Consider the following 16,951-nt stretch of genomic DNA (forward strand, 5'->3'; position numbering starts at 1 on the left):
AATGCTCCCGAGCTATCTAAAATGTGCTATATTATTTTTGAAATTGTCGTTAAAAGAAATACCATTTCAGAAACTGGATAAAATTATCTTTGCAATGTTTGTATTTAAAATAAACATTGATAGTCATAAAAATATTTTTTAATACAAACATGAAAATGTTAACAAAAAAACTTACTAAGACATTTTGACTCGGAACGTCCATAATTTTGTAAGAATTCAATATTTATAGAACAAAATGAAAAAGTTTTTTTGTTTTAAACCACTTTATTTTATTATATACGTCGACCGGTTTCGGTTGATCTCAACCCTCTTCAGGTATAAACAGTTTATATATTTATTGTCCTGAAGTAGGTTGAGATCAACCGAAACCGGTCGAGGTATATAATAAAATAAAGTGGTTTAAAACAAAAAACTTTTTCATTTTTTATAATGTCAAGCCACAAAGTGTTTGCTTTCTTCGATAATTTATAGAACCCATTCCTTTTGTGTGGGTAATTAGTAAGAAAACTGTGACTTCATTTTTTATGCCGTTTATACAATAAAAAAATAATAATAACATTTTAACTTTCAACTGTCAATGAAAAAATTATGCCGATTCGTAATAATGCACTTTTACATTTTTTACTTATTTTATCCATCTAATTCGGTGTACATATTTGATACAAACTGAAAATAATTATTATTTATCTTTCCAATGACAAACAAATCACCTATCTACGCATTATAGACAAAAATATATAAATACTTTTATAATGTATGGGCGCCCCGGTCAGATCTGTCCTCCAGAGGCTCTAATGGAATATGATGTCTGTGGCTAGTAATGTCCTTCCGAGGCCTGACGGGTTAAATTCAATGTTGAAAAATGCACTCTCCTACATATTGAAAAAACTATCCCAAAGCTTGTATACAAACTTAATGGAACACCTCTAAAAGAAGTGATGTTACAACTAGACGTAGGAGTTACAATATCACAAGACTTGAAATGGGAACGTTATATCACTGGGATTGTCAAAATGAAAAAATTTATAATTTAATCACGAAAGTCTTCGTTGACCTAACACCGGATGTGATAAATATACAAAACATATGTGCGACCACTCTTGGAATGTGCTTTCCAAATATGGAGTCCATGTTTTACTAAGGATATAGATCAGCAATCGGCAATTGGGGGGCCAGATCTAGCCCGCGAAAGGAAGGCAGAGTCCCTGAACAGACCACAGTACATGCATCCCACAGTACAATCTTAAGAAAACGCTCAATTGGGCTCTGTCAGTATTGTCGGTAAATTCGTCGATAGCAACAGAGTAGAACTTTGTATTTTTCAAATCCTTCACAAGTATATTGTGTACTTCACTCCCCAATAGTTCCACACGGCCGCGGCGCGTAGTTATATCTGCTTGAAAGAAGTGTCAAGGCTAGTTTTCAATTTTCGTTCGCCTACTATCTCTTCCAAAGCTGCTAGCACGCACCCCTCCATCATTTCCAAGTCATGAAATGGCTTTTTGTTGTGAACCGCTGACACAGATCTAATTTTCTTCTTGAAAGATATACACAACATTGTTGATAAGAAAACCATTAAAATTGTGCCATTCAATTATTATATACGGCATAATAAAGCTGGGGCGGTGCAACCAAAACTATACGAGATCCTTAGTAAACTATACTAGTTAGCTAAGGCACAAAAAGCTGTAATAAGAGTGATGGATAAAAAAATTTTATGTATCCATTGACACCCTTATTGTAGGAAACAAAATTATTAGATGTAAGACAGATGTACATACACTTATAATGTACTATAGGAACAACCCCAAGCTTCATAGTCTTATAGATCACAGTTACACAACAAAACTGTCATTTCAAAAAATGTGAACAATTCATCAAATTTCAAAGTTAATTTTCAAGTTCTGTGAAAGATATATTCAAGTTCTATTATTATATCATTATGGGCAAGTTGCTTCATAAAACTGAAATGATAACAGAACCTGAATAGAACTTTCACAGGACTTGAAAATTAACTTTGAAATTTGATATATTGTTCAAATTCTGTGAAACAACCCATCCTTAGTGTTAACGAAAGAATTTTGGGAGGTAGTCAATTCTGTTTTTGCTCTCTTTTTATCACCCACTTTTTATACAATCTTTTTTTTTAAATTATTTTTTAATAAATTAAAACATGTTACAAAAAAAAAGTTAAATTATTTATAATATAGCGCAGACCCGTGACAAATCACAACGCAAATTTTTTTTAAATGTTTTTTTAAAATAAAATCTGATATAAGAACTAAGTACCACGGTCAAGAATCAAACCCCGGTCAACTGCTTGGAAGGCAACTATGCTGACCATTACACCACCAACGATTGTAGGAACGGCGGTAAAAATTCATTATAATATGTACTTAAAATAATATCAATTATGTTTTTTAGAATTTACACAACCGAAATTATAATGTTTAAACAATTCCCAATGAGTTATAAAAAACTCATTTCAGTACATTACACACGGACATCGTGCACTGTATTTTCAAACAGTATTTTTGTTTACGGTAAAACTTTTCCAAACAGAATTAAATGTACATCAGATAACAATGCCTTACAGATAAAATTCAGCTAGAAAATAAAACTATTCTAAGGCACGGCTGTTTCATATGTAGAATTGCTAAAGATGAAAACCTATGAGATATACAGAACTCCTATCGAGAAGAACGAAATGCAATTTCTATAAAACAGTACACATGATCAGACCAGTGTAAAACTACGCCATAGAATGCTATACCAGCGAATAAACAAACAGCTTAAGCGTTTTGTACATTTCTCTCTAGAATCATACAAAGATGACGTCTAGATACAACCGTAAAATTAAATATTGTATTTAATATCATCAAATTACTAGTATTACGAGTAACAGAGAATCTTCACATTGTAATTTTAGTGATGACTCAGAGAATCCAGTAAATACACATAGGTATTATACGTAACCTGTTATTTCTGTAAAAAAAATTTTTGTAATATTGTGAAATGCAAATTCAATAAACTTCATTCAAACAAAAACATGAGATCAGCATTTATTGTGCTGGCAATAAATTTTGATAAAGCAAGAGGGATTTATTAACATTCTTTACCAAGAAGCAACAATTCGAATAAGCAAATAAATTATCAATTAACTTAATTCCTTACTTAGCAATTTTGGGCGCGACCATCAAAAGAAAGAGAGCTGAATTTAAAAGAACCCAAACATTGTAAGGAAGAGTTTTTATGTACACGGTAAAACTCGGATATAGGTTCCCATGCAGTGGTGGCTAGCTTAAAATTTCGGTCAATCTAATAATAATAATTATCAACCGATAATAATATCACCGAAAATTAAAGCAAATAACAGTAATATGAGATATTTCTTCTATTTTTGGTACCGTAAAATGGGATGACTTTATCAATTATTTTTAAACTTTCAAAAAAAATTTTTTTTAAATCATTTGTGTTGGAAAATTTATATCATATTTATTTCTGTTTAAACTATCGAAATATATGTAAAAACTAAATTGTATCCATGTTTGGGGAGTCAAAAATAAACATAAATAAATATAAACCTTGGAGTGGGGACACTTTGATATGACATGTTTTTATAATATTACTAGCTGTACCCCGCCACGAGTTGCTGTGGCTCAGTCACTCTGTGGGGATCAATGTCTAAAGAAAAAACCCTACTCTATTCAATGGTGCAGACAAAGAAACAATAGCAAGTGTTGCTTTTAGGTGTAACAGATGGCACTGTTTTTATAAAAAAAGCATGTTTTTAACTGTCAGAGGTGACATATGTAAATATATATATATTTTTTTTTTTTATATCTTTTTATTTAGGAAGCAAACAGTTGTACAGTAAAAAATTATAACAATAAACATTCATATGTTCTAGACCAAGGCTGCCCAACCCCAGGCCCGCGGGCCATAATGTGGCCCGCGAACGAATTATAAGTGGCCCGCGTAAACCATTTTCAAAAAACCCGCCAATCCGCCAATTTGAAAAAGTGTCGCGGGCCTGCGGTCTGCCTGCCCCCCCCCCCCCCCATGGAATTCGAAAAATTTCACATATGATGTTTTTGGGTGCGCGGAATTTTTTCTCAGCGAAGTTCCGTAACAACCCCCCCCCCATGGATTTCAAATATTTGGTGGGGAGCACTCATTTTGATTTTTTTTTGTGAGGAATTATGTTTTATAGAAATTCTCTAACAACCCCCCCCCATGGAAATAGGAACCGTCAGGTATTCAGTGGCCCGCCAGTGATTCAAAATCGTCAATTTGGCCCAACTGTTAAAAAGGTTGGGCAGCCTTGTTCTAGACCAATTAAGTTCCATTAAGTTAAATGTTGATTTAGTATTTTTTACCTACACAACATATTAAATGGCAAAAAAATAAACATAAACATAATAAAGAAATACATAAAATTAAAAACAAATAGAAAAAATACAACTTTTCGCATAGCTATACTATTCACTACGGGTGATAATAATGTAATTTTCACAACAAAAAAATCGAATAAAATAAAAGTATTTTAATTTATTAATTTATTAACCACTCAGAACATTAGAACGTCAAAAGACGTAAATATGATAATAGCGGTCAAGACATTGGAACGTCTTTTCATGTAAACGTGCGAGATTTTACAAAAATCGATTTATTTCCATCACTAGTATACGGATTGCCATGATTTAAAAAACAGAGTATCGATAATGAATAACGCTACGCGTCTGTATTTGAGAATATCTATGGCACGTAGAGTTGCATTATCTAAGCCGATTGAATCTGTCATCTTGTTCATTCATAATTTATTGCGTTTCTAAATAATTTATTAAAAATATTTTAGTTTGGACGGTTAATATTTTGAGGTGACTAATAGTTTTTAATTATATTTCTTCAATATATAAAGTGTTATTTCTTTATGATACTCAGAAAAAAGTAATTTTTCAAGGCTTTGAAATAATTGTAAGCGATTTCTACATATTTTTGACTTTTTCATAAAATGAATATTTAGAAACGCAAATATTTACGTATTACAACACAATGCGATAGTGGATTTCATAATCTTTCCAAAACATTTTTTAGAATGAGGCTACGTTTCCCAAAACGTGAGTTATGAAGCTTTTAGCAAAACTCGTAAATAACACAAAAATTATCACGTTTTGACAGTTCTCAAAGGAACACATAGTAGATAAAAGTCTTTGTCTGAGAGGTTAAGCTGAGTTTTATATGATATCAAGTTATGCTTGAAAATGTCTACGTCTCTTAAGGCATTGTGAGTTTCACAGATATATAATATAAAAACACACGCGTATTCGAATGCAAAGTTGTTTCAAAATTTCAAAGCAATCGATGAAGATCTTTGGGAGATTTAAGATTTTGAACAAAATTGAATAATATTTTGAACATTCACATTTGTATTTATATAGAACAATACTATTAAAAAAAAAATTATTGAAATGACGCCTGTTTGAATATTCAAGTAGTTATATATATCAATGGACACTGTCGACACAGATAAACTTTACAATAAAGATGACACAAAACTATTATAACAATTGAGGAATTTAAAAAATATATTTACATTTTTCTGTCTGAAAATAACAAAAAAAATATATTAAAATTCTCAATTCAACCATCAATACATTTGAATATAACTAGAAACTAAGTTGATACTTATTTTCGAAGCGTCATCGTATGCACGTTGCCCAAAAAAAAATCATTTCAATAAACCAAAAATTGAGTAATTTCTGATTTGTAGAAAGAATTATGCAGATATCTGCGATGATCAAAGTCACCGCATACCTTGAAACATACATAAGAGCAAATGGTAAGCAACTTACCCTGGGTTCGAGCTGCAAGACCTGAACATCGTCATCATCATCATCACTGGAAGCCAAATCAGAGAGCCAATCCAGTTGGAGATCTGGAGCCGATAGAGCATTGCTATTAGGCTCACTTTTAGGAACTGCATTTGTCTGAAATTCAAAAAAAAATATTGAAAATAACTAACTAACTAAGCATCACGCCGTTTCCCCGCAGGGGTAGGCAGAGAGGACGGACCGCCAAACAACTCGGTCTTGGCACACACTCCTTGCCTCATTCACATTCATACATCGTCTCATACATACTCTTCTATTATTCTGACTCTTGACATGGCCCGACTCAAGTATCTGATTCACTTGGTCGTGCCATGTCTTCCTCGGGCGTCCCCGACTTCTGCTACCATTCACATTTGCATCATATATCCTCCTTACACTCCTATCTTCGCTCATTCACTCTACATGCCCAAACCATCTAAGCGTACCTTTCTTAATCTTACTCATTACGCTTACATCAGCCTTGCACTCTTTGCGGATCACCACATTCCTCACACGATCAAACATGGTTTTACCACACATACGCCTCAGGGATCTCATTTCAACAGCATTCAATCTACTTTCATCCTTTCTTTGCCAGTTCCATGCCTCACTTCCATACATCAAGGTAGGTACCAGCACTCCGTTGTGGACTGCTAACTTCGCTTCTTTGGACAATTTTTTGTTAGCGCCAACGGCGTTCAGTCCTCCATTAACGGAATTACCTGCATTTACCCTTCTTTCAATATCTCTGTCAGCCTTCCCATCTCTCGTAAACATACTTCCTAAATACACAAACTCATCCACCTGCTCCAAGTATTCCTCATTCACAATTATATTGAACACTGTTTTCATACTCTCTCTTTCAAACACCATTACTTTAGACTTACTTACATTCATCATTAACTCATTCTTCATGCATACTTCGTTCATCCTAGACACGAGAGACTGTAGATGTTCTGTACTATTAGCAATCAGCACCGCATCATCAGCATACAACAGGCAACATACTTTCAAATTATTCAAATTCGCACCCAATCCCACCTCTTTCAATTCTTGCATACAATTATCCATGTATAGATATTATAATATTGAAAATATACCATTTGTAATACGCCTGAGGGACGAAATAGTGCAGGGAGGCCCTAAACATAGGTTACTGGATGGTGGCAATAGATGATTGAGGCAAACACCCCTTCCTTAGGCAATAGGAACTGGGGGGAGACAGCAGGCGACCTGCAGAAGCGTAGGCATTTGCTAGAGGCGACCAGAACTCTCCAACAGTTGTAACATCAATGATAACAATATAGCACATCTATATGATACGTCGTTAGCATTTAAAATATAAAAAAATTATGAAAAAATATCTGTAACAGTTAGAACCAAAATATTATGAAGGTTATTTTACATTAAATTATTTGAACTTATTATAGTCGGTAAAGAAAGTGTTAAACAAAAACCTCCTGGAGTTAATATGGGAAAAAAATGTGCGGTAATCACATAAAAAGAATAAAATACTGAAGAGCTGGTAGTTAATTGAAACCTTCAGGCCAGCGTATATAAATGCTCAACTTTTATTACAACAGCCATAAAATGATAAAGGAAAGCACCCTTTTGTCAGTAAATAACACACCTCCAATATACTTATCATATTGTTTGCTGTTACAGTTGAATTCTGACTGAACGACTAAACAAAGACTGAACTTGTCCGCTGCTTTTAAAATCATACCCATTTTGCTTTGTATTTATTATTAAAAATCTTATTGTTTGTTTTATTGCGTTATTGATTCAAATATATATATGGTGATCGAAAAATTCAACCAAAACACTTCTTGAATGCACTAAAATTATCAAATAAAGAAAATCAAGTACACATCATAATCAGTATGTAAATAAAGCACAATGCTTACATTTTCACAGCATCTCCCCAAGCAAGTCAAGGCTGGCAATGTTCCTGGCCCTTGACTGGTGCTAGGAGTAGCATGGACCTGATGAGATTCAGAGCTGGTGGTGGGTTGGTCGGAGGCTGGCTTGGGACTCTCCTGCTTGACCCTGGCAGCCTGGCTGGTGGAAGGCACAGCGTCAGATTCCATCTCCTGCTTCACGTCCACTTCCATCCTCTCCGAGCGTCTGCCCACTTCTTGGTGTTCTTCCGTCTTGACACTGCTCGGGGGCAGGGCCAACTCAGGCGCCTGGCACTTAGTGCAGAATTGATGCGGAGAGCTGGGAGTCCCCGTCTCTCGTTTCACCGTCGTAGCAGACGGGCCGGCAATCGCTTCTGCAGGAATGAAACCCGATTGTTCCTGTTTTACATTTGCCACAGTTCCGTCCGCACGCTCCAATTTAACATGGGCAGGTTCTAATTTGTAAACGTTATTGTCGCTATTATTAACAAGCATGTTGTTATTTGCTTGGTTCTCTTGGTGTGCACTGTTATTTGCGGGGAGGACGATGGGCTGTTTACTAGTTCCAGGCACCACACCTTGCGATGTAGATGTGGAGGGTTGACTCAATCTGCCAGAACACATGTTGGCGCAAGGCTCGAGGGGAACGGGAACTTGACTCTGGTCAGTGTGCGAACTACAGCGGTGCACAGCTAGACATTTACCTTTGCAGGAATCCCGCGAATGAGATGCTTCCTGTTTAACAATAGGCGGGTATTCTTCATCGTGGACTATTTGCGGCTCAATGTGAGATGACATTGCACTGGGGCCTTCAGAGTCCACCATTGCATAGGATACTCTAGCATTACGCATGGCGCTGGGTAAAGAAGGGAAACACCTTTGGCACTTGCAAGGTATTTCTTGACAGGGGAGGTCTTCCGTGGCATTAGGACACGCATATGATAATTCAGAAGATTTCCGCCGGTCATGATGCGGATGTCGCTTACAAACATTAGGTTTCCATCTATAATTGCAAACAGCCGAAGCGGTCCACGGCTCTTGCTTAATATTGATAGCGGACCCATTATGAGCAGGAGAACTAATATTGCTTTCCACTTTTTCTACCTTAACTTGCAAATCGGCGCCCTCCAAAGGATTGCTAGGTGTGGATAGCCTTTCCATCTTTTTAATCCTCGCGGCCATCTTCTTATTTTGCTCGCGGAGAACTCTCTTCCTCGGAGTAAGACACCTATCGTCTTCTTCCCCGGAGCTGACTTCAATGGGCGGGAACAGTGTAATAATGGTATTATCTGCAACAGCCCCAGAAGCGGGAACGGCTTTGGGAACTTGTGGTCTGTGAAGATAGTTGGTGTAATTACTGGGGCCTGCATAGTCCCCGGCGGCTGCGGCTGCTGCATCTCTCAGCCGCGAATTGTTACTTAGATTCAGAATATTCTCATTGTGATAAGGCAGTGGATGTACCCTCCGTCTGCCTCCGTCGGGGAATGGCTCATACTCATTTCCAGAGCGAATCCTCCTCGGGGACTGATTCATCCAGGGGTCCGGCCCCTCCGTGTCAGCAAAGGCCCTACTCGTGTAGTCAGTCTCTTCGTCATGCGGAGGAGAGTAATCGTTGATGGGAGGGTAGTAGTGAGCGTCGGATTTAGGCTGGTAGCGCGAGCTGACTTCCTGCACCAAGCGGTGGTTGGGGATGCGGGGGAGGGGCAGTGGCAGGGGCAAGGGGGTGGCGGGGTACATGGCGCCGGCGCTGCCGGGGTTATTCCTGACCACGAGGAACTCTGCACTAGGATTATCAGGGTAAGTCTGATAGATCATTCGGGGGTCGGTATAGGCATAGGGATAGCGGATGGAGGATGGCTGCACGGACATCCCAAATTGGAAGGAGGGGGTAGCGATTGTGGGGGTGGTGAGATTGCAGGGGTCACGCTGCACCGGGGCTTTGCGCCCCGCCACCCCACCGGGGTGCTCCAGGGGGAATACCTCGTCGTCACTCGTCGCAAACAGGGGGTCGCAGTCCATATCCACGGCAATACCTACGCACGAAATTCATTAACAATGGTCCCATAACAAAATAATAACCTTGAAATTGCTCCATAAAAAAAAACATCCAATGGCAAGTTGTGACATTGTCTGCTGATAGGACTTAACCTTTAACTATCATTATTGCATTACATTGCCATATCTGACAACACTACTGGCAAATAAAAATAAAACAAAACAAAAAATTGGACACTATGAAAACAACAAAAACAACAATGTTTCAAATAAACATTGTTCATCGGGCGCTGAGTGTTTGATAATGAAGCAAATGCAAAAATAGCGGCGGAACGGTCCGCTCGGATACATAACAAAGCAACATTACCTGTTTGCGGGGCTTGATCGACAGTGGACGTAAAAGCTGTGTCGAATATGTCCGCTAGTGAGGAGGTTCCCGTGAGAGACCACGGGTTACTCTCGCGGGGATCATTCTTGTTATCCATCTAAAATCATTAAATCATGTCTTCAACTCGGAAAAAAGTATCACTAATGCATTTTCCTGTAAAAAAAATATCGACTCACTGCTCGGCCGTATAAAGAAAAAACACTGGGAAACGATTGTCAAAAAAGTTTCAGGGGCAACAGGGACATGTACATTTTGGGAAGTGTACGGCAGTCTGGTTTAGTCAATTATCAGTCCGGGCAATGCGAAACTCCCGTCCCAGATAAATATAATATTTCACTAACGCGCACATCTGACACATACAAATAAAATATCTCCGTCAACAAACCACTCTGAAGTTGGTTGCGAATAATAACTGGAAATTACTTTCGGCTTCACATCGAATATTTACCTTTCTATTTTATGGTCGGTTCCTACTTTGGTGCAATTAGGTGCTTACTGCCCACGAATCGCAAAGTTTATTATTTGTACAGTTTTGCAGTATTGCGACGACATTGTTCCAGGGAACCCGTGGGCTAAAAGCGAAAGTCTGCTTTAGTCGGTAATTATAGTTCAGTCAACAATACTCTCCCGAAAAGTCATGGCGAACTCAGTGACAAAGACCTAAGAATTTAAAATAAACACTTTGTGATTGACCCCAGAAATATTTATCTACCAGGCTTCTCTTTCCCGCAAAAAACATCCTCGTCGGGGCAGTCACAGTTATGCACAAATAATAATGCCTACAAATACCTGTTATGTGACTCTGAATTATGTGAAAATGGACAAATACAAACAATGTAACACAATCGCAAAAGAATGTCCCTTTTACCAGTTTTCCTATGGCACATATGTGTGACTTGAATGAATAACACCAGCATCCCATTTTGTCCTCCACCAACTTTAGTCCACTGTACGAAAGAGAAAAATGGATTTATAAATGTATTTATTTTCGACTGGTTTTCGTGTAAGTTGGCTTTTATCTAAAACGACCTACCTGGGCTGGCCCTGAACCAAATGGCGCCTGGTGCGAGTAAGGTTTTAAAGCCCCTTGTAAAAACCATTAGACGCCTAGGTATGTGATCACTGTAATCAATAATATTCAGATGATTTGTATTAATATGCAGTGCCGTTTTTGTGAAAAATACTCTCAAGAGCGACATGTTAGACTCTTAGGTGTTAGGTATTATCAGCGCCTTGAAAATTCGGCGCCCGGAGCGGACTGCTCCAATTGCGGCTGCGTAGGAGCAACCCTGGAGCTACCGGCATTTGTTTTTACTCCTTCAATTAATCTGAGCCCGTTTAAGCCCTGCAATAAATCCCTTCCTTCAGCCCCTACCTTAACCAGCCTCATGAAGCGCCCAAACGGGTTGTAATATAGTTCCACTGTCTTTATATCTCAATTTTAAAAAAATTATTGTTATAAAAAAATTAGTTTCTCTTTTGACCGCTTGTGTTGATTTCCATAGATCTTGAGTCTGTACTGTCAGTATATGAAGAGGGGAGAAAAATACAGCTGTTCCATTAGCTCTTTGCATTTTTTTCACTTGACAACATTATTAGAAACTGTCACATTGACTGATCATTGGACCAGGTTTGACGGTTAGATGTATGCATTGTGTCATTCAATGATTCAACATCTAACTTTCGCACATCCTTCTAATTGACTGTGTTTTGCAATAACGCTAACCTCAAACGTACGTTTTCGGCTGTTCTTTAAGTAATGCATTTCCTTGTGTCCAATTTGTCAATCATTATTCATTCATTTGTTTTACATTTCAGTGTAGGTACGAAAATGGCATTGTTTCCGTATTTTGCAAAAGGGGAAGTGATTAAAGGCTTTGGTAGAGGATCTAAGCAACTTGGATGTCCTACAGGTATTTATTTTGTGTTTTTTCGACTACGTTTAAAATTACTGAGATCATTGTAGTCTCATCTGACCTTCCCCTTGGCCTATTCGGGACCCATCTGGGCTACTTCAGTGACTTCCGTCCACTGCAGATCCCAGCTTCTGGAGTAGCTTTCCCCAACTTTGCCTGGGGCCGCTCATTGGACATCAACCTTCTCGAACTGCCATGTATTGGTAAACATACAGAAAATATGGACACTGTTTAAACCACAGACATAGGAATTAATAGACGAGAAGATAAAGGCGAGGGGTAAAATCAACTGTTGAAGAACGAAGGGAGTGAAGATGACTGTGATTCGTCAATAAATCAATCTGACAGTAAATAGGCATCTCGCATTATAATATCACCATTTACTTCTTAAAAGTAAAATCTGCTTTGAATGAATAGACATTTTTACATGGGAGCGCAAATTACTCGCCACGTTATGAACAAATTTGCGAAGTCCAAATTCGGCAAAGTAAGGCAGCTTCTATATTCAGAGTCGTAGTTAGTTTCAGAGTATTTAGTTAAGACACTTTTATAAATGTTCATAATTTACTTCCCAGCAACCAACCAGCTTTGTGTTTCGCGTCCAGACGTTTCTCGATGTGATAGTAACAACTGATTCATATTATACGATGTGAATATGCTTAAAATAAAATAAAATAATGCTTATATATGGAATGTAATACGACAATTGGGTTTATTCTCTTTTTTCGCATCTATTTTTACCAGTTTTCATAGTACAAGTAAACATTTTGCCGTGTTATTTCGTAAAATGAACCGATGATGCCTCGACCATAGTTCGCACAAGAATGATGACGTCACGTTTTCAAATATCACTTGAGGCCGTACGCGAGCCCAGCCGGCTCAATGGAACCGGTATGGGGAGTGGGGATAATACGCTTTTAATCACTTAGGGCAGGTCTACTAATATTCATATGTCTATGGTTTAAACGCACTTTAAATTGAAAAAATACTGTGAATCTGTTAGATAACAATGGTTGGCCTCTGTGGTTGAGGGGTGAGGCGCTTGACTAGCAAGCTGGAGGTCGTGGGTTCATAATACTCTCAGTACCACCCTGGTATAAGATCACCAGTCTGGTAAGAATTAAAACTTGCTTGAAATGGCTTTGGCCGTGTTTAGTGACCAGATCTGAATAGTCAGGTACTTCCTCACCTTTCTCTTCCCCATCTCCTTCCCCTACCCTCTATCTGAAGCCTAACAACATATCCCAATTGAGGATGCCATAGTCTCAGTTGGGACTCTTGTGCAGTTTGATATAAAAATAAAATAAAAAATCATTTGAGTTTCCTGAAATGGAAAATAATGCATTTTAATAGCTTTTTCATTACGAAAAAAATGGATAATTTGACATCTTTTCTTCACGCCATATTTTGATATAATAATATTAACCTTTATGCGGGCGCGCCTTTTTTTTATCACTAGTGAGCGCGGGGCGGTAATCTACCTCCACTTCGTTTTCACTTATTTTACAGCTCATATCTCACCATAAACCTTTGGAATCGGGGTTATTTTTAATAGAATCTTCAAAACACATGTTTAAACAATGAAAACATTTATTAAAACATCAATATACAAAATAGAGCTACAATAAACAGTGTCATGAAAGATGGGTAGTATCTTCTATTTATTCTTCTATTATTCTTATCCCTCCTCAAGATTCTCATTATCTTCCATTGCCTTTTCTAACTCTTCCTCGGCGTCACTGTTGTGGTCACCGTGTTCGATATATTGGGATTCGTAATCAATATCATCAGGGAAGTCCACTTTATCCTCCTGAACTCCATTTGCTTCTTCTTCTCCATCCATTTTGAGGAGGATTCTTCGAATATCTTCTGGGTTCGTGAAGCGTGTCCTGAAAAAGTTTAACACTAACAGACTTTTTCCAATATGAGAAAAAACATAATTTCACCTACTGTAGGTATATTTGGTATGAATGGTCCCTACTACGTCTACAATAATTATCGGGAAGGAAGATTCTAATTATTATGCTATCATTATACAACAATAAATATCACTGACAGCTGTCGAGTTTTTTCTGTGTCTTACTAGAAACTTATAAATAGAACAAAAAAAAACAGTGTTTTTAAACAAGTTTCAGTATACTGCAACATAATTTAGTGCACTACGTTTATTTATTAATAATCATTTCGAAATCATCGTAAATATTCACCATTATTATAAAATTTATAAATCAATTTGTTTAATAATCAATTGTGCACAGTGTTCCCTACGTCTCGCTCTAACAAGTAACAGGATAAGGTATTCTCTCCCTCGCACTTACTGGATAACACTTGTGGACGCTCCCGCTACCTACTTGAGTTAATTACCTGTACATTGCGAGCAGGGTTGTCACTCATATTATTTTCTTATAAAAAAAAAAATTTAAATTTAACTTTCGAAATGAATAATAATGAAGCAATTGCTTTCCTAAACAAAGCTAAGGAGGAGATTAATAGCATCCACAATGCCATTACCGATCCTGTCTTAAAAATAACAAAAGACCAAATGGCAAAAATACTCAGTAAACTTTCTAATCTATCTGGAACTATGCAAGACCTAGGAGTAACTGTTGGAGTTCTTGAAGGAAAAGTTATGACATTCGAAAAAATCATTGAAAAGAAAGTATTACCACAGGAAACAACGCCAATTTGTGAGGTGCTCGCTGAGATAGAGGAACGCAAGACCCGCTCGAAGAACATAATTTTACTCAACGTCCCCGAGTGTAATTCGAACTCAACTACAGTGAGCGTCTTGGAGGATGGAAAAAAGGTATTAGCAGCTATTAGTGAAATTAATAGCGAGTTCAATCTAGAAGATGTGAAAATTTACAGGCTCGGAAGTAAAATTCCAAACAAAACCAGGCCAATTAAATTAGAATTTGATGAAGTCAAACAGGCGAAACTAATACTCTTTAACAAAACTACTCTGTCCAATGGAATTATAATCAAACCTGACAGGACACTACAACAAAGAAATCACTTAACTGACCTCTGGAAGGAATTAGAAGAGAGGAAAGAAAAGGGCGAAGTCGATTTACGAATCAAACATTTCAACGGAATTCCCAAAATCATCAAAACCCAAGCAAAAAACTAAAAAACAAACAGAACAGATTTTCTAGACTTACAGGATATTATCAAAATGTACGGGGAATGCGTACAAAATTGCACCAACTTAAAACTAACTCCCCAATCTTCTCACACGATATTCTGTTTTTAACTGAAACATGGTTAAATGCTGATATCAGCTCGTCAGAATTAGGCCTACATCAATATACCACATATCGTTCTGATCGAAATTCTATTACGAGCAAAAAGTCTAACGGAGGAGGTGTGATGCTGTGCGTATCCAAGAATATATCATCTACTAAATTACCGGTAAAACACAAAAGTGTTGAACAAATTTTTGTATTGCTCAATATACCTAATGGAAAAATTATTATTGGCTGTGTCTATATCCCACCTGCATCGGATTTGCAAACGTATAAAAATCACAATGAGGACATAGAAGTACTCAAATTCAAATATCCTAAAGCAAAATTCATTATTGCTGGTGATTATAACCTTCCTAACTGGACCAGCCAAGATGACAACGGACCTGCTACAAACCAAGCCGATTTACAGTGTGCTAAATGTAGTGAAATTCGTGATATGTCTTTATTTTTGGGACTAACTCAATCAAACAAGATTTTCAACTTTAACAATCGAATGTTGGATTTAGTGTTTTCAAGTGATTCGAAAATAGTGGTTGAGCTATCCGACGAATTATTATTACCATTAGATCAACACCACCCACCGTTGGACATTATCATAACAAATAGGCCTTTAACATCTTCAAAAAAAACAAGTGTCCCATCGTATAACTTTTCCAAAGCTGAATACCATCATATTACGGAGTACCTTGCCCAAACAGATTGGTCCTTTTTAGATGAGGAAAATAATATAAATGATCAATTAGAATACTTTTACTCGATTTTAAATACCTCTATAGAACAATTTGTTCCCAAGGTTAGCTTTACATCATCTAATTATCCGAAATGGTTTACAAGGGAACTAACTAATTTAATTAATAAAAAAAAATGTATCCACAGAAAATATAAACATACCAGAAATTCTAACGATTATATAGCATTTACTAAACTACGAAAACAATGTAAAGAATTATCAATAAAGTGCTATAGTGACTATGTTAACGTAATTGAAAATGAGGTACATCATCACAATGTGAAAAAATTCTGGAATTTTACTAAATCTCAACGAAAAGACAACTGTGGATATCCTAATAGCATGTTCTTTAAAGAAAAATGTGCCGACAGTATTGAGGGTATAGTTAATCTTTTTGCTGACTCATTTAAAAGTGTCTACGACAAAGATATTCCCATCAAAGCAGTCTCCAGTACGTCAGTGGAAGAGTCATTAAACCTAAGTCAATGTTTCATAAAATTAGATTCCATAGAAAGAAGCATAAAAGCACTAGATAGTAATAAATCTGCTGGACCGGATGGTATTCCTCCCATATTTTTAATAACTTGCATTGATAGTTTGATATATCCCTTACATAAACTTTTTAACAAATCCTTAGCGTCTGGCTGTTTTCCGGCTCTGTGGAAAAAGAGTTATTTAACGCCCATTCATAAAAAAGGCGACAAAAGCGATATATCTAACTACAGACCTATTTGTATTATGTCTGCTTTACCCAAACTTTTCGAGTCATTAGTATTAGATACCATTGTAAAACCTATCAACAATATTATTGTTCCTAACCAACATGGCTTTATCAGAGGTCGATCTACCTTAAGTAATTTAACTATCTACAATAATTACATATCTGAATCGCTCAGTCTG

At 37.0% G+C, this 16,951-nt stretch overlaps 2 protein-coding genes across 2 annotated transcripts in view; one reads left to right on the forward strand and one right to left on the reverse strand.

Moving 5' to 3' along the window:
* LOC149417303 (uncharacterized) overlaps positions 1–10,533 on the reverse strand; it is a 43,148-nt gene extending 32,615 nt beyond the window's left edge. Inside the window, exons 1-4 of the mRNA XM_089640195.1 lie at positions 10,334–10,533; positions 10,137–10,254; positions 7,781–9,807; positions 5,856–5,990 (exon numbers count right to left, since the gene is read on the reverse strand). Of these exons, the coding sequence (XP_089496321.1) occupies positions 5,856–5,990; positions 7,781–9,807; positions 10,137–10,254 (2,280 nt within the window). The 5' untranslated portion in view covers positions 10,334–10,533. The remainder of the gene's footprint in view (positions 1–5,855; positions 5,991–7,780; positions 9,808–10,136; positions 10,255–10,333) is intronic.
* Positions 10,534–11,706: 1,173 nt separating this feature from the next.
* Rfk (Riboflavin kinase) overlaps positions 11,707–16,951 on the forward strand; it is a 30,628-nt gene continuing 25,383 nt past the window's right edge. The window contains exons 1-2 of the mRNA XM_089639978.1: positions 11,707–11,890; positions 11,976–12,070. Of these exons, the coding sequence (XP_089496104.1) occupies positions 11,989–12,070 (82 nt within the window). The 5' untranslated portion in view covers positions 11,707–11,890; positions 11,976–11,988. The remainder of the gene's footprint in view (positions 11,891–11,975; positions 12,071–16,951) is intronic.

The sequence above is a fragment of the Hesperophylax consimilis genome, chromosome 15 (assembly GCF_061612785.1).
Source record: "Hesperophylax consimilis isolate HC1 chromosome 15, BYU_Hcon_1.0, whole genome shotgun sequence".
NCBI lineage: Eukaryota > Metazoa > Arthropoda > Insecta > Trichoptera > Limnephilidae > Hesperophylax > Hesperophylax consimilis.